At 37.9% G+C, this 15,350-nt stretch overlaps 1 protein-coding gene across 1 annotated transcript in view; it reads left to right on the top strand.

Moving 5' to 3' along the window:
- The first annotated feature begins 10,917 nt into the window (after positions 1 to 10,917).
- CCBL2 (cysteine conjugate-beta lyase 2) overlaps positions 10,918 to 15,350 on the top strand; it is a 98,510-nt gene continuing 94,077 nt past the window's right edge. The window contains exon 1 of the mRNA XM_006898232.1: positions 10,918 to 11,016. Within this exon, the coding sequence (XP_006898294.1) occupies positions 10,918 to 11,016 (99 nt within the window). The remainder of the gene's footprint in view (positions 11,017 to 15,350) is intronic.

Raw genomic sequence — 15,350 nt, forward strand, 5'->3', positions numbered from 1 at the left:
TAATTTAATAAATTTATAATTTGGACTCAAGGCCAGAACTTCAATTAAAATTAGTTTTTTGTTCTCCACCTTTTAACTTTAGTTTCTTCCCTTAACAATTCATAAAAAATCCTTTCTTACACCTTTCTCGTTTTAGGTCCTCCAAAATATATCTTCTTTATCCTTATCTTAAACAGTCTACAGCACTGATAGCAAATCAGCATTTTTCTTCTGATTGCATATTTGGATTTTTAGTCTGCCTTGTGTAAAATATGTCCTAGGTCGATTGGCGATTGGCGGCATTACTCTGGTTACACCTTTGCTTCCTTCTCTTCACTCTTTAACTGTTATTTCTAGGGAGACACTAGGATAATGCAGTGAAGTTCAGAATTTAAAACCTCTCCCATACCCCCCCAATTATATTCAAGCTTATTTATTTAGGTTATTGGTAAGTATGCATGTGGAACTTAATAAATATTGTAAAATGCTGCTTATATAGATGCAAAAGTAATTTTTTTCAAAGGTTCTAGACTTGCTTAAAATAATACTTTGAGACTAGTGCCCCCAATAGTTCACTCACAACGGAGGTTTGTGAGAGAAAAAAGAGAAAGCAGATTTGGGTAGGCTTTGAAGAATTCTGGTAATGTAAGGATGTGTGAAGATGTAGGAAGAAAATAAGAGATTGCAGTAGGTCAACAAAAACTAATGACTAGTGTTTCAGGGAAGAAGAGGGTTTGATGCTTCAGAGTTCAAAGAATGAAAAAAATTTACAAAGCTCTCACTGGGTTTATCAACAGGAATGCCTTAACTGACTTTTTGGTAATAGCTGCTTCTAGTGGGTAGTGGATACAAAAGTCAGTCCCAGGTTGAAGAGTAACTGTTAAGGAAAAAATTGTCATAAGGTAGCTCTTAAAATCTTTTGCTTTTGAAGCAAAATAACAACCAGAATTTTATTTGAAAAAGAAAATGACTTATTGGGAGGCAAAGTATTTTTGTGTGTGTGTATTTTTGTTGACTTTTTTTTTTTTAACCTAGAAGAGATTTGAGCAATTTGTAGAGAGCAGGTTGAGAAAGCTCCCATCTAAGGAAGGTGATAGGTTTTGGGTGAGAAAAGTAGAGGGGGGATGAATTGAAATAATCCATTTGGACTACAGAAGTATTGCCTGCATTGTGTGTATGTGTGTGTGTGTGTGTATTCCAAATTAATCAACATAATTAGGTTCTAAAGACCAGGATCTTACTGGTATTATGCCAAAATGGAGGTTTAGTTGTTTTGGTTTGGATTTTTTAAATCCAATTTAATGAATGGCTAAGATATATTGACTCTATTGAGTCCATATGTGGAGTTTTCTCAGGGGAGAGGGAGGTTTGAAGGAGATAAAGCTGGATAAAACTGGCTGTGTGACCTGAAGGTCCACTTCTCTTTCCTGCACTTGGTCAGAGCTTCCCACCTGAAGCCATATCCAGGGCTATATTTCCATTCCTGTAAGCTCTGTACTCATGATTCTGGAACTTGCTCTGCCCTATAGGTCTGGTATGTCACCTAGAAGTGGAGTCTTCTTTTGGCTCATAAGTTTAATGGTATATCAGCAAACTTTCATGCGTGCATTCCCAACACCCTCTCTTATTTTCTTTTTTTATTTAAATGACATTTTTATTTTATACTAGTTTACTCACAAACTTTTTCATATCAGATCTTTCCCATTTTCTCCACTCATCAAATTGAGACTCTATTATTACACCCCCCTCCTCATCCCTCTGATCACTCTTACCCCCTCATAGATCATAGATCTATGATCTATCATAGACATAGATCATCATACACGTTTTACAAGTTATCTTTTTCTACAATAAGGGTCTTGTGCAATATTTGTCCTTATGGGACTGAGTTAATTCACTTAGCATAATGCCTTCCTCTCCTCCCAAGTTAGGTAGTGATTTGCAAAATCATTGTTCCTGCATGCTGCATGTTGTTGCTGTTATGTGCCTTCGAGTCACCTGTGACTCATAGCAACCCTGTGTACAGCAGCCCTAATACCTGCTCTATCCCTTGCCAATCTTATTGCCTAAGACCATGGCCTGTATCAGACATACCTTCACCTTAGTCTCCAGACTAGCATCGTTGCTCTTCAGTACTTTGAAGAGGTCTCTGACAGCAGACTTTCCCAATGTAATGCATCTTTTAATTTACTGGCTGCTAGTACCAAGAGTGTTGACTGTAGAGCCAAGCAAACGGAAGCTGTTAACAATCTCAGTCTTTTCACCATCTATCATGATGTTACCAATTGGCTCAATGGTGAGAATCTTTGATTTCTTGATATTGTGCTTCAATCCATATTGAAGGCTGCAGTACTTGACCTTCTGCAGCAAGTGCTTCAGGTCCTCCTCCTGCATGCTGCATAGTATTCCATTATGTGAATGTGCCATAATTGCTCAATCCAGTCAGTGGTAGGACACTTGGGCTATTTCCATGTTCTTGCAATGGTGAATAACACTGCTTTAAACATTGTTGTACAAGTCTCCATTTATGCCACAGTTCTCATTTTCTCAGGGTATAGCTGGGTCATATGGAATTTCTATGTTCAGCTTTTTGAGGGATTGCTTGCTGTCCTGTTAAACTACCTGTGTTACTGGAGTACCTCATTGTGGTTTTGATTTGCAGCTTTCTTATTGCCAGTGAATTTGAGCATTTCTTCATTTGTCTGTTTGCCATTCTAATATCTTGCTCTGTGTAAAATTTTTCCATTTCTTTTACCCATTTTGTAACTGTGTTATCTGTATTTCTTTGTGGAGGCCCTGTAGGATTCCATAAATGTTTGATATGAGACCCTTGTCTGACATGGTATTGCCAAATGTTTTACCCAATCAGTAGTTTTCTTTTCACTGTATTGGAAAAAGTTTTTGATGCGCAAAAGAATCTTTAGAAGGTCCCATTCATAAATTTTATCCTCTCCAGATGGTGCACTTCTGGTTGTATTTGGCAGTCTCTTTATACCATAGACTAGGCCATCTAAGCTTGATCCCAGTTTATCTCTGATGAACTTTATGGTTTTGGGTTTATTCCCAGGTCTCTGATCCACCTTCTGTTAATTTTTGTATATGATGTCAGATGTGAAGAAGTTGTCATTTCCTCATTTGATAAGTTTTACCTCCTTGTCGAATATCAGTTGACCATAAATAGCTGGGCCCATTTCTGGGTTCTCATTCCTGTTCCATTGGCCTATATGCTTGTCATTGTACCAGTACCATGCTATTTTGGTTACTGCTGCTGTGCAGTGGATGTCCAGTTCATAGCAGGATATCAAGTCATTGAAAATACTGAAGCCTGAATCAGGAGCACATTAGTCCTCAAACTGACATCATTGTTCCTCAGTATTTTGGAGACATCTTTGACAGCAGACTTTCCCTATGCAATATATCTCCTGGTCTCCTGTCTGCTGGTATAAAGGGTGTTGGTTGTGGATCCAAGTAAATGAAATTGTTGGCAGTTTCAATCTTTCCCCCACCTATCTTTGTGTTACCCATTGGTCCAGCGGTGAGAATTTTTGTTTTCTTGATCTTGATATGTAAACCATATAGAAGACAAAAGTAGTCTTTGATCTTTTGCAACAAGTACTTCATGTCCTCCTCACTTTCAGTAAGCAAGGTTGGACCTTCTGCCTAATTCAGATTGTTGATGAGTCTTCCTCTAATCCTGATGCTACATTTTTCTTCACAGAGTCTAGCTTCTGGTATGATTTGTTCAGCATAGAGATACCATAAAACCATATGACAATGGAAGGAAAGCAAGCAGAACCACCCAATACTATAAGCTCGCAAGCTTCCAACATCAGAGTTGAAAAGAAGGAAGAATAGCAGTTAATATAAGAGAGATAATCATCTTAGTCAAACTCAGTGCTAAATTAGTTTGCCTCAGAAGTAGGCATTTTGGGGAAGCATTTGTGAAATCCTATATAATGGACTATGAGAAAAATAAACATTGTTTTTTAATTCACGCCAGTCTAAGGTTTTACCTGATAAGTGAAAAGAATAGAAGTTAAGATATTGCCAAAAGTGTTATTGAAATGGTAGAAATGGAAACTAAACTAAGAAATTTGAATTGTTCTTACAGGAATACATAAGACTCTCACCTCATGTTATCCCCAAATATGTGAAGTGTATCTTCTGTGTCCTCATTTAAACCATTTCGTTGATAACAAATCAACAATTTTCTTAGTTGTACATCTTGGGATGTAAGGTTTGCCTTGTGATTCCTATGCCATAATTAGATTCACTAGATCACCCTGGTTACACATTTTGAAAAAGAGAGCTACCTAGTTTCCATAAGGAAAGTGAAGGCTAATCACTTTATGGAGAAGTAATATAGTCTGACAGTGGTAAAATAGGAAGTAAGAAAGCCATAAGTAGAAGATGTAAGAACAAATACTACTGAAGCATATAGAAGTGATATATTTAATTGTAAGATTTGAGTTGGGTTGGCATGAAGAAATGTGGACACTGAGGCCTGATGACCAGATACTGAGATAGAGGAGTTCAAGACTAGGAATCCAGAAATTTCTATCCTCTAGTCCTCATTCTTGAAGTTAGAAAAAGATAAGATGTATGCTTGGACAAGTCACAGACTGGTGCCTTAGGGTTTTTTTTTTTTGTTGTTGTTGTTGTACAAAAACATAAATGAATCTTTGATTAGAAAGTATCTCAGAAAGTTGGGTGTGTCACTGGCTATTCTTGGTGAATTCAGATGGAAACTCTTGGGAGATATCACGATAGACAAAGTGAGCTGGTGGCACTATTCATATGCTAAGAGTTTTGATGTTGTAGTCCTTCGGAATTGCACAGCTAACCTAAAGTTCCTCCTTTCTGGTTATTCAAATCCACCAGAAATTCTGAGGGAGAAAGTGAGCAATCTCTTCTCATTCTACTTACAACCTCCAAAATGTAATAGAGGGTCAGTTTTAAGATAGTTCTAACTCAGTGACAATGAGTTTATTTGTGTGTTGTGGCTTATAAGGAGTTACTCCTGGTCATGGACAATAGAAACAGATGGGAAAGGGCAACAAATTATTCTACTACTACTACTTTGCTAGATTAATAAACTGTTCTTTTTCTCCTTTAAGGCATTACTAAAACATTAGCCTTATATTAATCAAACTCAAAATTCATACCCATTGTGATTGAATTTCTTTTGACTCATGGAGATTTTCCAATGGATTTCCTAGGCTTTATCTCCTAACAGAAGGAGATTGCTCTTCTTTCTTTCTCAGAAAACTAGTGGATTTGCTATGCCTGGAACTGGCAGCCTTTGAATTAGTTCAGGGTACTACAAAAAGTGGTGGTGCTGCTGGTTTTTGTTGTTAGATGTCATCTAGTCAGCTACAACTTGGAGCAACCCTATGAATAACATATCTGAACCTTGCCCTTTCCCGAGTTATCCTCACCATCTCTGATTTGCTCGAGCCCATTGTTACAGTCACTATGTCAGTCCGTCTTGATGCGGGTCTCTCTCTGACCCTTCTGACAAGATGCCCTATGTGTAAGAGGAAGTTTTGCCATCTTTGTCTAAGGAGTACTTGTTTGCACTTTCTCCAAGATATTCTTCTTTTTTCTCCAGCACCACAATCCAAAAGCATCAATTCTTCTTTTGTTATCCTTATTTATTGTCTAATTTTCAAATTACTTTATATAGAAAGCAATTGAAAACACTATGACTTGGATGAGGTGTACCTTTGTCATTAAACTGGCATCCTTGTCTTGATTTTAGCCCCATCTTATTCAAGACCTCTGAACCATGAGGGCCGAGTGGTGGGAAAAGCAAATGCACAGGCTGGAGCATAAAAGAAGAAAGATGAGGCAGAGATCCAAGTAAATGCTAGCGTGTGCACCTGCAGACACCACAGCAGCAGGAGTAGAGAATGCCACAGGCTGAGGACCCTGATACAAATTTGACTGCTTTCTCCTGTTTAGAACTTCTAACCCAAGGGATCTGGAACTCCCACCACCACTCAGTTGTCATGCACACCTCTGAGAACCCCACCAGCCCATCTCTTTGGAAACCAGGCTCTTTTTGATCTGTTGCCCTGGGCTTATGATATTGTGGACTAACTCTGCTTAGTTGTGGTTGGATGTAACGTGCACAATAAATCTCTTCTGCTGTGTTAGCTGAAGAATTAAAAAAACAAACAAACAAGAAAACAAACTGCCATCCTTAGTCTTTAGCACTTCAAAGAAGACTTTGACAGCATTTTTTTTCCTACTACAACATGTCTTGATTTTTTGCCTGCTGTTACTATGTGTGCTAATTGTGGATTCAAATAAAATGAAATCGTTGACAACTTAAATCTTCTCTCCATCTATCATGATATTGCTTCTTTGTCCAGTGCTGAGAATTTTTGCTTTCTTGATGCTGAAGTATAATCCATATTGAAGACTATATATACTCTAGAAATGGTTAGTCTTCTCTTATTGTGCACATTAATTTCAAAAGAATAATTTTCCTACAACCAGAAGAAACGAAAACAAATGAATGGGACCTTCTAAGAATCAAATCTCTATGCACATTAAAAAACTTTCCCAACAGGATAAGAAGGAAACCTACAAACTGGGGGAAAATATTTGGTAATGACATATCTGATAAGGGACTTATATCTAAAATTTATAGAATACACCAGCACCTCAATAAGAAAAAGATAAACAACCCAATCACAAAATGAACACAGAGTATGAATAGACACTACACCAAAGAAGACATTCAGATGGCAAAGACACACATGAAGAAATTGCTATCAGAGAGATGCAAATCAAAACAACTATGAGATAGCCTCTTATCCCAGCAACAATAGCAAAGTTCAAAAGGCGAGCAAGCAACAAATGCTGGGAAGGTTGTAAAGAGAGAGCAAGTTTTATTCACTGCTGATGGGAATGTAAAATGGTAAAGCCACTATGGAAGACAGTCTAGCACTTTCTCAAAAATTTGGAAATAGACATACCATTTAACCCAGCAATTGCACTCCTGGAAATATACCCTAAAGAGACCTGAGCCACCACTCAAGTAGATGTAGACACACCCATGTTTATAGCTATGTTAGTCACAACAGCAAAGATATGGAAGCACCCAAGTGTCCCATCAACAAATGAATGGATAGAAAAACTGTGGTATAATCACATAAAGGAATATTATGCAGCATTGAAAAACAATGAACTAATAACATTTTACATAACAGAGGAACCTGGAGAACATTATATTGAGTGAAATATCTTATTCACAAAAGGACAAATACCACATGACACTGTTTTTATAAAATGGGACAAACATGAAGGGTTGGGGTAAGGATAAGAAAAGGATAGATAGATATTGAGCACCGCATTAGATCAGATGAAGAGAAGAACTGTCCAAAAGGAATATATTACTAGCCATTATATGTATGACAACACTCTAGAAAAAAGGGCTAGGGGAGGAGAAAAAGAAAGGGGAAAGAAAATGTGCAACAGTGGGAAAAAATTAACATTTTCAGTATTTTTTAAAAAGATCTTTTTACCTGAGGTATTAGAACATGTTAGCTTCACATTATTAGAAAATTGTAAAAGTTGGTTTTCTGTTACTTTATTGTCAGTTGCAAAATGAGTACATGAATGACCAGCCAAACAAATGCTTGACAGAGATATAAATAAAGTCTGGTGTGATGTAAATTAGTCAAGAAACTAGTATCAATTGTATGATTATTGAAGGCCCTTTCAAGGAGCAATCATTTAAGCTGAGATTGTACTGACAGCTCAGAATTTTACACTCTATTTTAAAAACATAAAAGATCCTCAACAAGGTGGACCGGCAGAGTCACTGTAAGGTTCTGAAATGTTGTTCATGGAGTTTCTATGCATAGTAGTATGAGTTGTATGTCATTTTTCACAGCTAGAACTTTCCAGAGCATTAACATTTTGATTACTTTTCTAAACAGTTCAGAAATAGTTTCACTGGTCTCTTCAAATATATAAAGCATGTTTCTTTTCCTATATAAAATGTGATTAACTATTAGAGATAGTATGCTTGGGAGAACAACCTTCTGAGTTAAAACCTAATGGAAAAACTTACTGGAATAGTTTTGGAAAGCTGAGGTTTCTAAGTGGCAGTGTATTAATGGAATTTCATATTGACTTGACCTTTCTACATTTACCCATGGCTAATAACAATTTCCTTACAGAGAAGAGAAGCAATTTTCAACCCATGCCTATTATATAACTAGAATCTATTGATATTACTTGCTCCTGTCTATGGAATTGCTGAGGAAAGGATCATTCTAATAGAATCTAAAATTCATGCATATGTTCTTTATTAAAGACTTGATAGCATTCTTCTTTGCAAATAATTTCCTAAATAACCTATTTTAACAAATTTAGTTTACTCTTGCTAAATAAAAGAATACTTTTATTTGTGTATGTTGGCTAGATGATTCTAAAGTTTGAATAATCTTAGATTGAAATATTCTGGATTTTTTTTCAGCTGATCAAAATGAGACTTTTATTTACTATAATTTTATCATCTTGATTATATTGAGGTCTTACTTTCTGAATTTAGAATATCCTTAGAAACCTTGAGTTTAAAATGCCATGCCATGTATATAAATATATATAAGGGAAAAGAAATAGGTTAGTTTTTTCCAATGATGAGAGATTATAATTAATGTTTTACATAAGCATATGCTCTTTAGCTGTGAATATCTGATTGAAGCAATTGTTTTAACAGAACAAAAGGAAAATGCATGGTTTAACATTATGGAAGCTGTGCTTTAGAGTGTGTCCGATGACCATACTTATTCAGTCTATATGCTGAGAAAAATTAAGCAATAAATAATTTAAAAGTATTCAAAATCAAGAAGCTAGACTATATAAATGAGAACACAAAATCAGGATTGGGGAAAGTCACTTAAAAAACCTGCTATATGCAGATGATGTAACCTTGCTGAAGGCAAAGAGAAATAGAAGATTTTACTAATGAATATGAAAGACTTCTGTATAGATTACACCTCAACATAAATAAAACAAAAATTCTCACAGAAACACGATAAACTGAAAAGATCAACATTGTCAATGATTTGTTTGACTTTAGATCCACAACCCCCATGGAAGCAACAGTCAAAAAATCAAAGGATTTATTACATTGGCATATGGGCTGCAGAAGACCTCTAGAAAGGGTTAAGAAGCAAAGATATTATTTTGAGGACTGGCTAATGTGTGCTTGACCCAAGCCATGGATATGTTCATTCAGCCCATATGCATAGGAAAGCTGGACAATAAAGAAAAGCAAAGAATTTTTGCATTTGAATTGTGATTTTGTCAAAGAATATTGGTGTAATTTCAGGGACTGCCAGGCGAATGAAAAATAAATCTTGTCTTAGAATTACAGTAAGATTGCTCCTTAGAAATGAGAATGTCAGGATTCTGTCTCATAAGAGACAGCATGTTATCAGCGGGGACCAGTCTCTGGAGAAGAACTTCATGCTCTGTAAAGTAATTGTTTTTGTTCTTTGTTGTCAAATGCACTGCAATACACAGTGACCCTATGAACAACAGATTTGACCAGTACCTTTGCCTGTGCCATCCTCACCATCTGTGACACATTCAAACTCGTTGCTACAGTCACCATGTCAATCCTTCTTATTGAGGGTCTTCCTCTCCTATGCTGACTTTTTACGTTTCCATCTCCAAGCCTGATGCCGTTCTCCATGTTGTTACTGGTTTGGATGGCTCCTCCTCCTCAGGCTCATGGGAGGCTCTCCTTGCCAGAAGGCAGGAGCGTGGCGGTGGGAGTGCAGGAATCGTGGCAAGCTTTTGGTTCAAATTGTCTTCCTGTCAAACATTCTTCTTGGTGGTATCACTGGTCTGTGCGTTGCTGTACAGAGGTAACTCGTGTTGCTGTGATGCTGAAGCCGGTGACAGTGATGTGCCAATCGTGGTAATGGGCACCCATGGTGGACAGTGTTGGCTGGAGCTTCCCGACTAAATCAAGCCTGGAAGCAGGAGTGGCATCCACTTCCAAAATGGCTTGCCTCCGGAAACTCTGTGCACGAACAGTGCTCAAGGCTGTTCGTTCATAGGGTCGCTATGAGTCATCTACGACTCGACGGCATTAAACAACAACAACAACAAGTCTGATGCCATTCTCCAAGGATTCCCCCTCCCTCCCTGCCCCCAACAACGCATTCAAAGTATGTGAGACGTTTCACCGTTTCACCTTCATTGCTTCCAAGGAGTACTCTGGTTTCACTTTCTCAACAAACCTGTTTGTTCTCTTGGCAGAATATCCTTTATTCAGTACTCTTCAACACCACAACTTAGAGCCATGGCTTGGTAAAGTCCTAACTCAAAACCAATTTCCAGTAAGTTAGAATCAATTCACAGCTGATCCTTTAGCAGATTTTCAGAGCCTGGAAATTGCACAGGAGGAGATGCTGCTCCTGTGGAACAGTGGGTGGATTTGAACTGACAGAATCATTACTTTTCGGCTAGCAGCCTTTGGGTTAGCAACTCCCTCCAGGCTATGTACTAGAGCTCCCTTTGGTAAAGGGGAGAATTGGTTACAGATAGAAAGACCTGTACAAAAAGGAAAGAATCTTTTTAAAGAGAAAAGCTAACTCAGGGGGAGGGGAGTGTGTGTGGGGGGGAGGGAACATATGCAACAGTAAATGAATGGAAATCTAAGTTTTCTAGAAGCTTTCATTATAATATCAATGATAAATAAATAAATAGGAAAACCCCTCAATGAGATGGCTCAAATGTAGCTATGATTGTGAGAATCCATGATACATGTATGACCTGGCATTGTTTTTTTCTTTTTTATATTTGATTACTATTATTTGAACCAACTTGACAATACCTAGAAAAACATTTGATTTTGATTTCTCAAGTATTTACTTTATTTTTCAATTTTCCCCTTATTCTTTAGACATGTTTTTAGCCCGGAAGAGTCTCTGTTCTCTTGAGAGGAGAGCAAAATCCCTGAAGACAATTTATCCCTCAAACATACTTGGATTCTCTACTTCTGCTGTAAGTATTTCCTATCTCTTAGAGATTTTATACATATTCTGCATTGTCCCCAAAAATCAATTATGTGCTTTTCATTAATAATATACTGGAATGAATATTTGTATTATGTAAGTTAAAGTTGTCTTTAGTCTTGGCTAGAAATTACCTTCCTGAACAACTGCCTGCTTGTCTATCAATTATGCTTTGTGCTGGGTGTTATACATTTATTATCTAATTTTGTCTTCACAAAACCATTCACGTTATATGTTGTTATATGCCTCTAAATTTAGTAACTTGTCTGAGGCCACATAATTTTTAAGTTATTTTTGTTGAGTAGCTTCAAGTTATTGATGTTGAGTAACATCAAGTGGGAAAAACTAACTTGGCACTTCTCAAGCAGAAAGAACTGAAAAACAGATTTAAGCCTTGAGTTGCAATATTGAAAGATGCTATGGGCAATATACTGAATGACCCAGGAAGCATCAAAACAAGAAGGAAGGAATACTGAGTCACTGTCCAAAAAAGAATTGATTGACACTGAAAAATTTTAGTAACTTCCATGTAAGCAGGAGCCAATGGCAATGAAGGAGGAAGTGGCCACTGCATTGAAAGCATTGACAAAAAAATAAGGCCCCAAGAATCAATGGGATACCAATTGACTTGTTTCAATTAACAAATGCAGCACTGGATACACTCACCAATCTATGTCAGGAAATTTGGAGGACAACTGTCTGCCCAACGTATTGGAAGAGGCCCATATTCCCATTCCCAAGAAAGGTGATCCAACAGAATGTGGAGGCTATTGAACAATATCATTAATGCCACGTGCAAGCAATATATTGCTGAAGATCGTTTAAGTGCAAAGATGTCAGTCTGAAGACTAAGATGTGTCTGATACCCGCCATGATCTTTGTAATTACTTGCTATGCATCAGAGAGCAGGACAATGACTAGGGATGATAGAAGGAGAATTGATGCCTTTGAGCTGTGCTGTTAGAGAAGAGTGTTGACTGCTAGAAAAACAAACAGGTTTGTCCTGGAGATGGTGAAGCTGGGATGGTCCTTGGAGGCAAGGATTCTGAAGCTTCATCTGATATACTTTGGACATGTTGCAAGGAGGGACCAGTCCTTGGAGAGGGACGTCATGCTTGGGAGGGTAAAGGGACAGTGCAGGAGAGGAAGACCCTTGATGAGATGGATTGATTCAGTGACTGGGGTAATGGGGGTAGGTGTGTCAGAGACGGTGAGATTGGCACAGGATAGGCCAGATTTCAGAGCTGTTGTACATAGGGTCACTATGAGTCGCAGGTGACTCGACAGCACATAACAACAACAGAACAGTATATAGATAGGGAATTGCCAGAAGTTCAAGCATGATTTAAAAGAGGCTGTGGCACTAGGCATATCATTGTTGATGTTGGATGGATCCTGGCTGAAAATAAAAAATACCAGAAGAATGTCTGTTTATGCTTTAGTGAGTGCACAAAGGCATTTGACTGTGTGGGTCATACCAAGTTGTGGCTGACATTGAGAAGAATGGAAATCACAGAGCACTTAATTATACTTATGCAAAACTTGCACCAAACCAAGAGGCTGTTGTGTGAACAGAATAGGGGAACACTACATGGTTTAAAATTAAGAAAGGAGTTCATCAGGGTTGTTTTCTCTCTCCATGCTTATTCAGTCTGTATGCTGAACAAATTATTCATATTATAAAGAAGGTGGACTCTATGAAAAAATAATGTGAAATTAAAATTGGAGGAAAATTCGTCAATCACCTGGATTATGCAGATGACACAACCTTGCTTGCAGAAAGTGAGAAGGACTTGAAACACTTGTTGCAGAATATCAAATAAAATAATCTTCAATATGGATTGCGTCTCAACATCAAGAAAACCAAAATTCCTACTACTGGACCTATAGACAACATCATGATAGATGGAGAAAAGATTGAAATTGTTAACAACTCACCTTACTTGGATCCACAGCCAAAACCCTTAGTACCAGCAGTTAGAAAATCAGGAAACATATGGGCAAGTCTGCAATTAGGGACCTCTCCAAATTATTGAGGAGTAATGATGTGAGTTTGTAGACTAAGGTGCATCTCTTTCAAGGTATGGTCTTTCTATTCACTTGCAATAAAATCTGAGAGCTGGACAATGAATAAGAATGACAGAAGAAGTATCGGTGCCTTTGAGCTGTGGTGTTGGAGGAGAGCACTGAACATCCCATGAACTACCAAAATAACAAATATGTCCCAGAGAGGGCACAGCCAGAGTGCTCTTTGGAGGCAAAGATGATGAAGCTTCGCCTCACTTACTATGAGCATGGTACTAGGAAGGGTTATTCCTTAGAGAGGAACATAATACGTGGAAAGGCAGAGGATTGGTGAAGGAGAGGAAGACCCTCAACCAGGTGGATAGACACAGTGACTGCTGCATTGAGCTCTAGTGTGTCAGGAAGTATGGAGATGGCATGGGATAGGACAGAGGTCAGATCTGTTCTTGTTCATAGGGTTACTATGGTTCATACTCTACTTGAAGGCACCTAACAACAAGAAACATCAAGATGATTTTGACTCATAGTCATTTCAAGTTACAAAGTAGAATTGTCTCATAGGGTTTTCTAGGCTGTGAGCAGATCACTGGTCTGTAGTGTGTGTGTTATGCTGCTAACCCAACAGCCAAAGGTTTCAGTGATTTAAATCCACCAACAGCGCTGATGGAGAAAGATGGGAAATCTCTCCCAGTTAAAATTTACAGCCTCAGAAACCTGATAAAGAGTCTCATGAGTCAGAACTGACTTAACATCAGTGAGTTGAAATATTTAGAATTCTAGTCTTCCTCTTTATTGCTATCTTGACAATCTTAGTTCAGTCCTTCTTCCATAGATAAAAGTTAGGTGACGAAGGTGTACAGAATTATTCCCTAGGAAGTTCGAGCTTTGTTTGGTTTTTGTTGTTGTTGTTTTGTCTTTTTTTCAGAATGCACGTTCCTAGGATTCCTACTGAGATATTCTGACTCTAAGTCTGCTTTACTTTTGAAAAAGCTTTCCAAATAATTCTGATGCCATCTGTAGGTAAGAAACACTGATGATCTATTACTCAGACTTGCAGATAATCTGAGACAGAATTCAGCTCTTTCCATCTTTAAACAGCATCAAAGAGTCCCGACAGTTGAGCAGAGTTTTTTTCATTGAGTTAAAACAGTTGGATAAATGTTGTTCTTATTGATGAGAAAACACTAAAGGATGACTTGTTATTATGCTGCATGCCATTCAGTCAGCTCTTCTTACTCAGAGTGACCCCTATGGATGAGAGAATAAACCCTGCCCAACCCTGCAACCTCACAGTGTCTCCTGTGCTTAAGCCCATTGGTGCAGTCACTATGTCAGTCCACCTCTTTGAGGATCTTCCTCTTTTCCAAAGTCTTTCATCTTTTCCAAGATGTCCTTTTAAAGGAACAGAAAGAGTAGAAGCCATAAATCCAAATCAAGGTATACCAGAACAAGCCAGATTATTTTGCTATAAGCTTATTTATATTGGAATATGGCTACTGTAAAATCCTATTCATCATACCAACTTTGTATAACTGAAACTTCCTACAGAGGTTAACAGAACTAGGCATTAGGGACTTTAAGACATTGACAGGACAGAGATAGACAAGTTACTGCAGAGTGAAGAGTAACATCAGCATGGTGCACCCTCTTCCAAATTATAGAATCATCATTATAGGTAGGGCTACTTTAACGACTGTGATTGACAGTTTTAAATTTAAAACTTACAGAATTGGTTCTGCGGCTCCTGCCACGTGTTGTGGTTGTGGTTGGTACTGTGACTTGCGAGAACCCTTAAGGAATGCTTAGGCACACTTTCTGGTTCTACTAGTAAAACTTTCCTTACTGGCAGCAGTGTTTTCAATTGCAATTTCCCTGACATCAAAACCACATGACTGGTTTGACGGTTGGGATAAAAACCTGAAATGGTACCTGAGTTTATGCCAAGAATTGGAATGGAACTAGGGCTTCACTGCAGACATCAGCCTTCCAGATGCCAAGTAGTTCAGATTAAAATCTAAGCTTAAAAAGCTCTAATACAATAAGCAGATTTTGGAAACAAAGAATTTAGGAATTGCTGCTGTTGTTGTTGATTGCCATCAAGTTAAGCACGACTCACAAAGACTTTATAAACAAAAGACCTAATACCTTTCCATAACTGTCATCATTTCCCCAAGTTTGTAAAGTTTCCAGAGGCATGTGGTTTAGTAAGTGGATGCTACTCCTGCTTCCAAACCTGTTTTACAACTGGGAGCTCCACCAAAAACTGTCCACATTGGGAAAACATTATGGTATTTGATA

The sequence above is a fragment of the Elephantulus edwardii genome, unplaced genomic scaffold, assembly GCF_000299155.1.
Source record: "Elephantulus edwardii isolate Elephantulus edwardi_28Jun2011 unplaced genomic scaffold, EleEdw1.0 scaffold00224, whole genome shotgun sequence".
Lineage (NCBI taxonomy): Eukaryota > Metazoa > Chordata > Mammalia > Macroscelidea > Macroscelididae > Elephantulus > Elephantulus edwardii.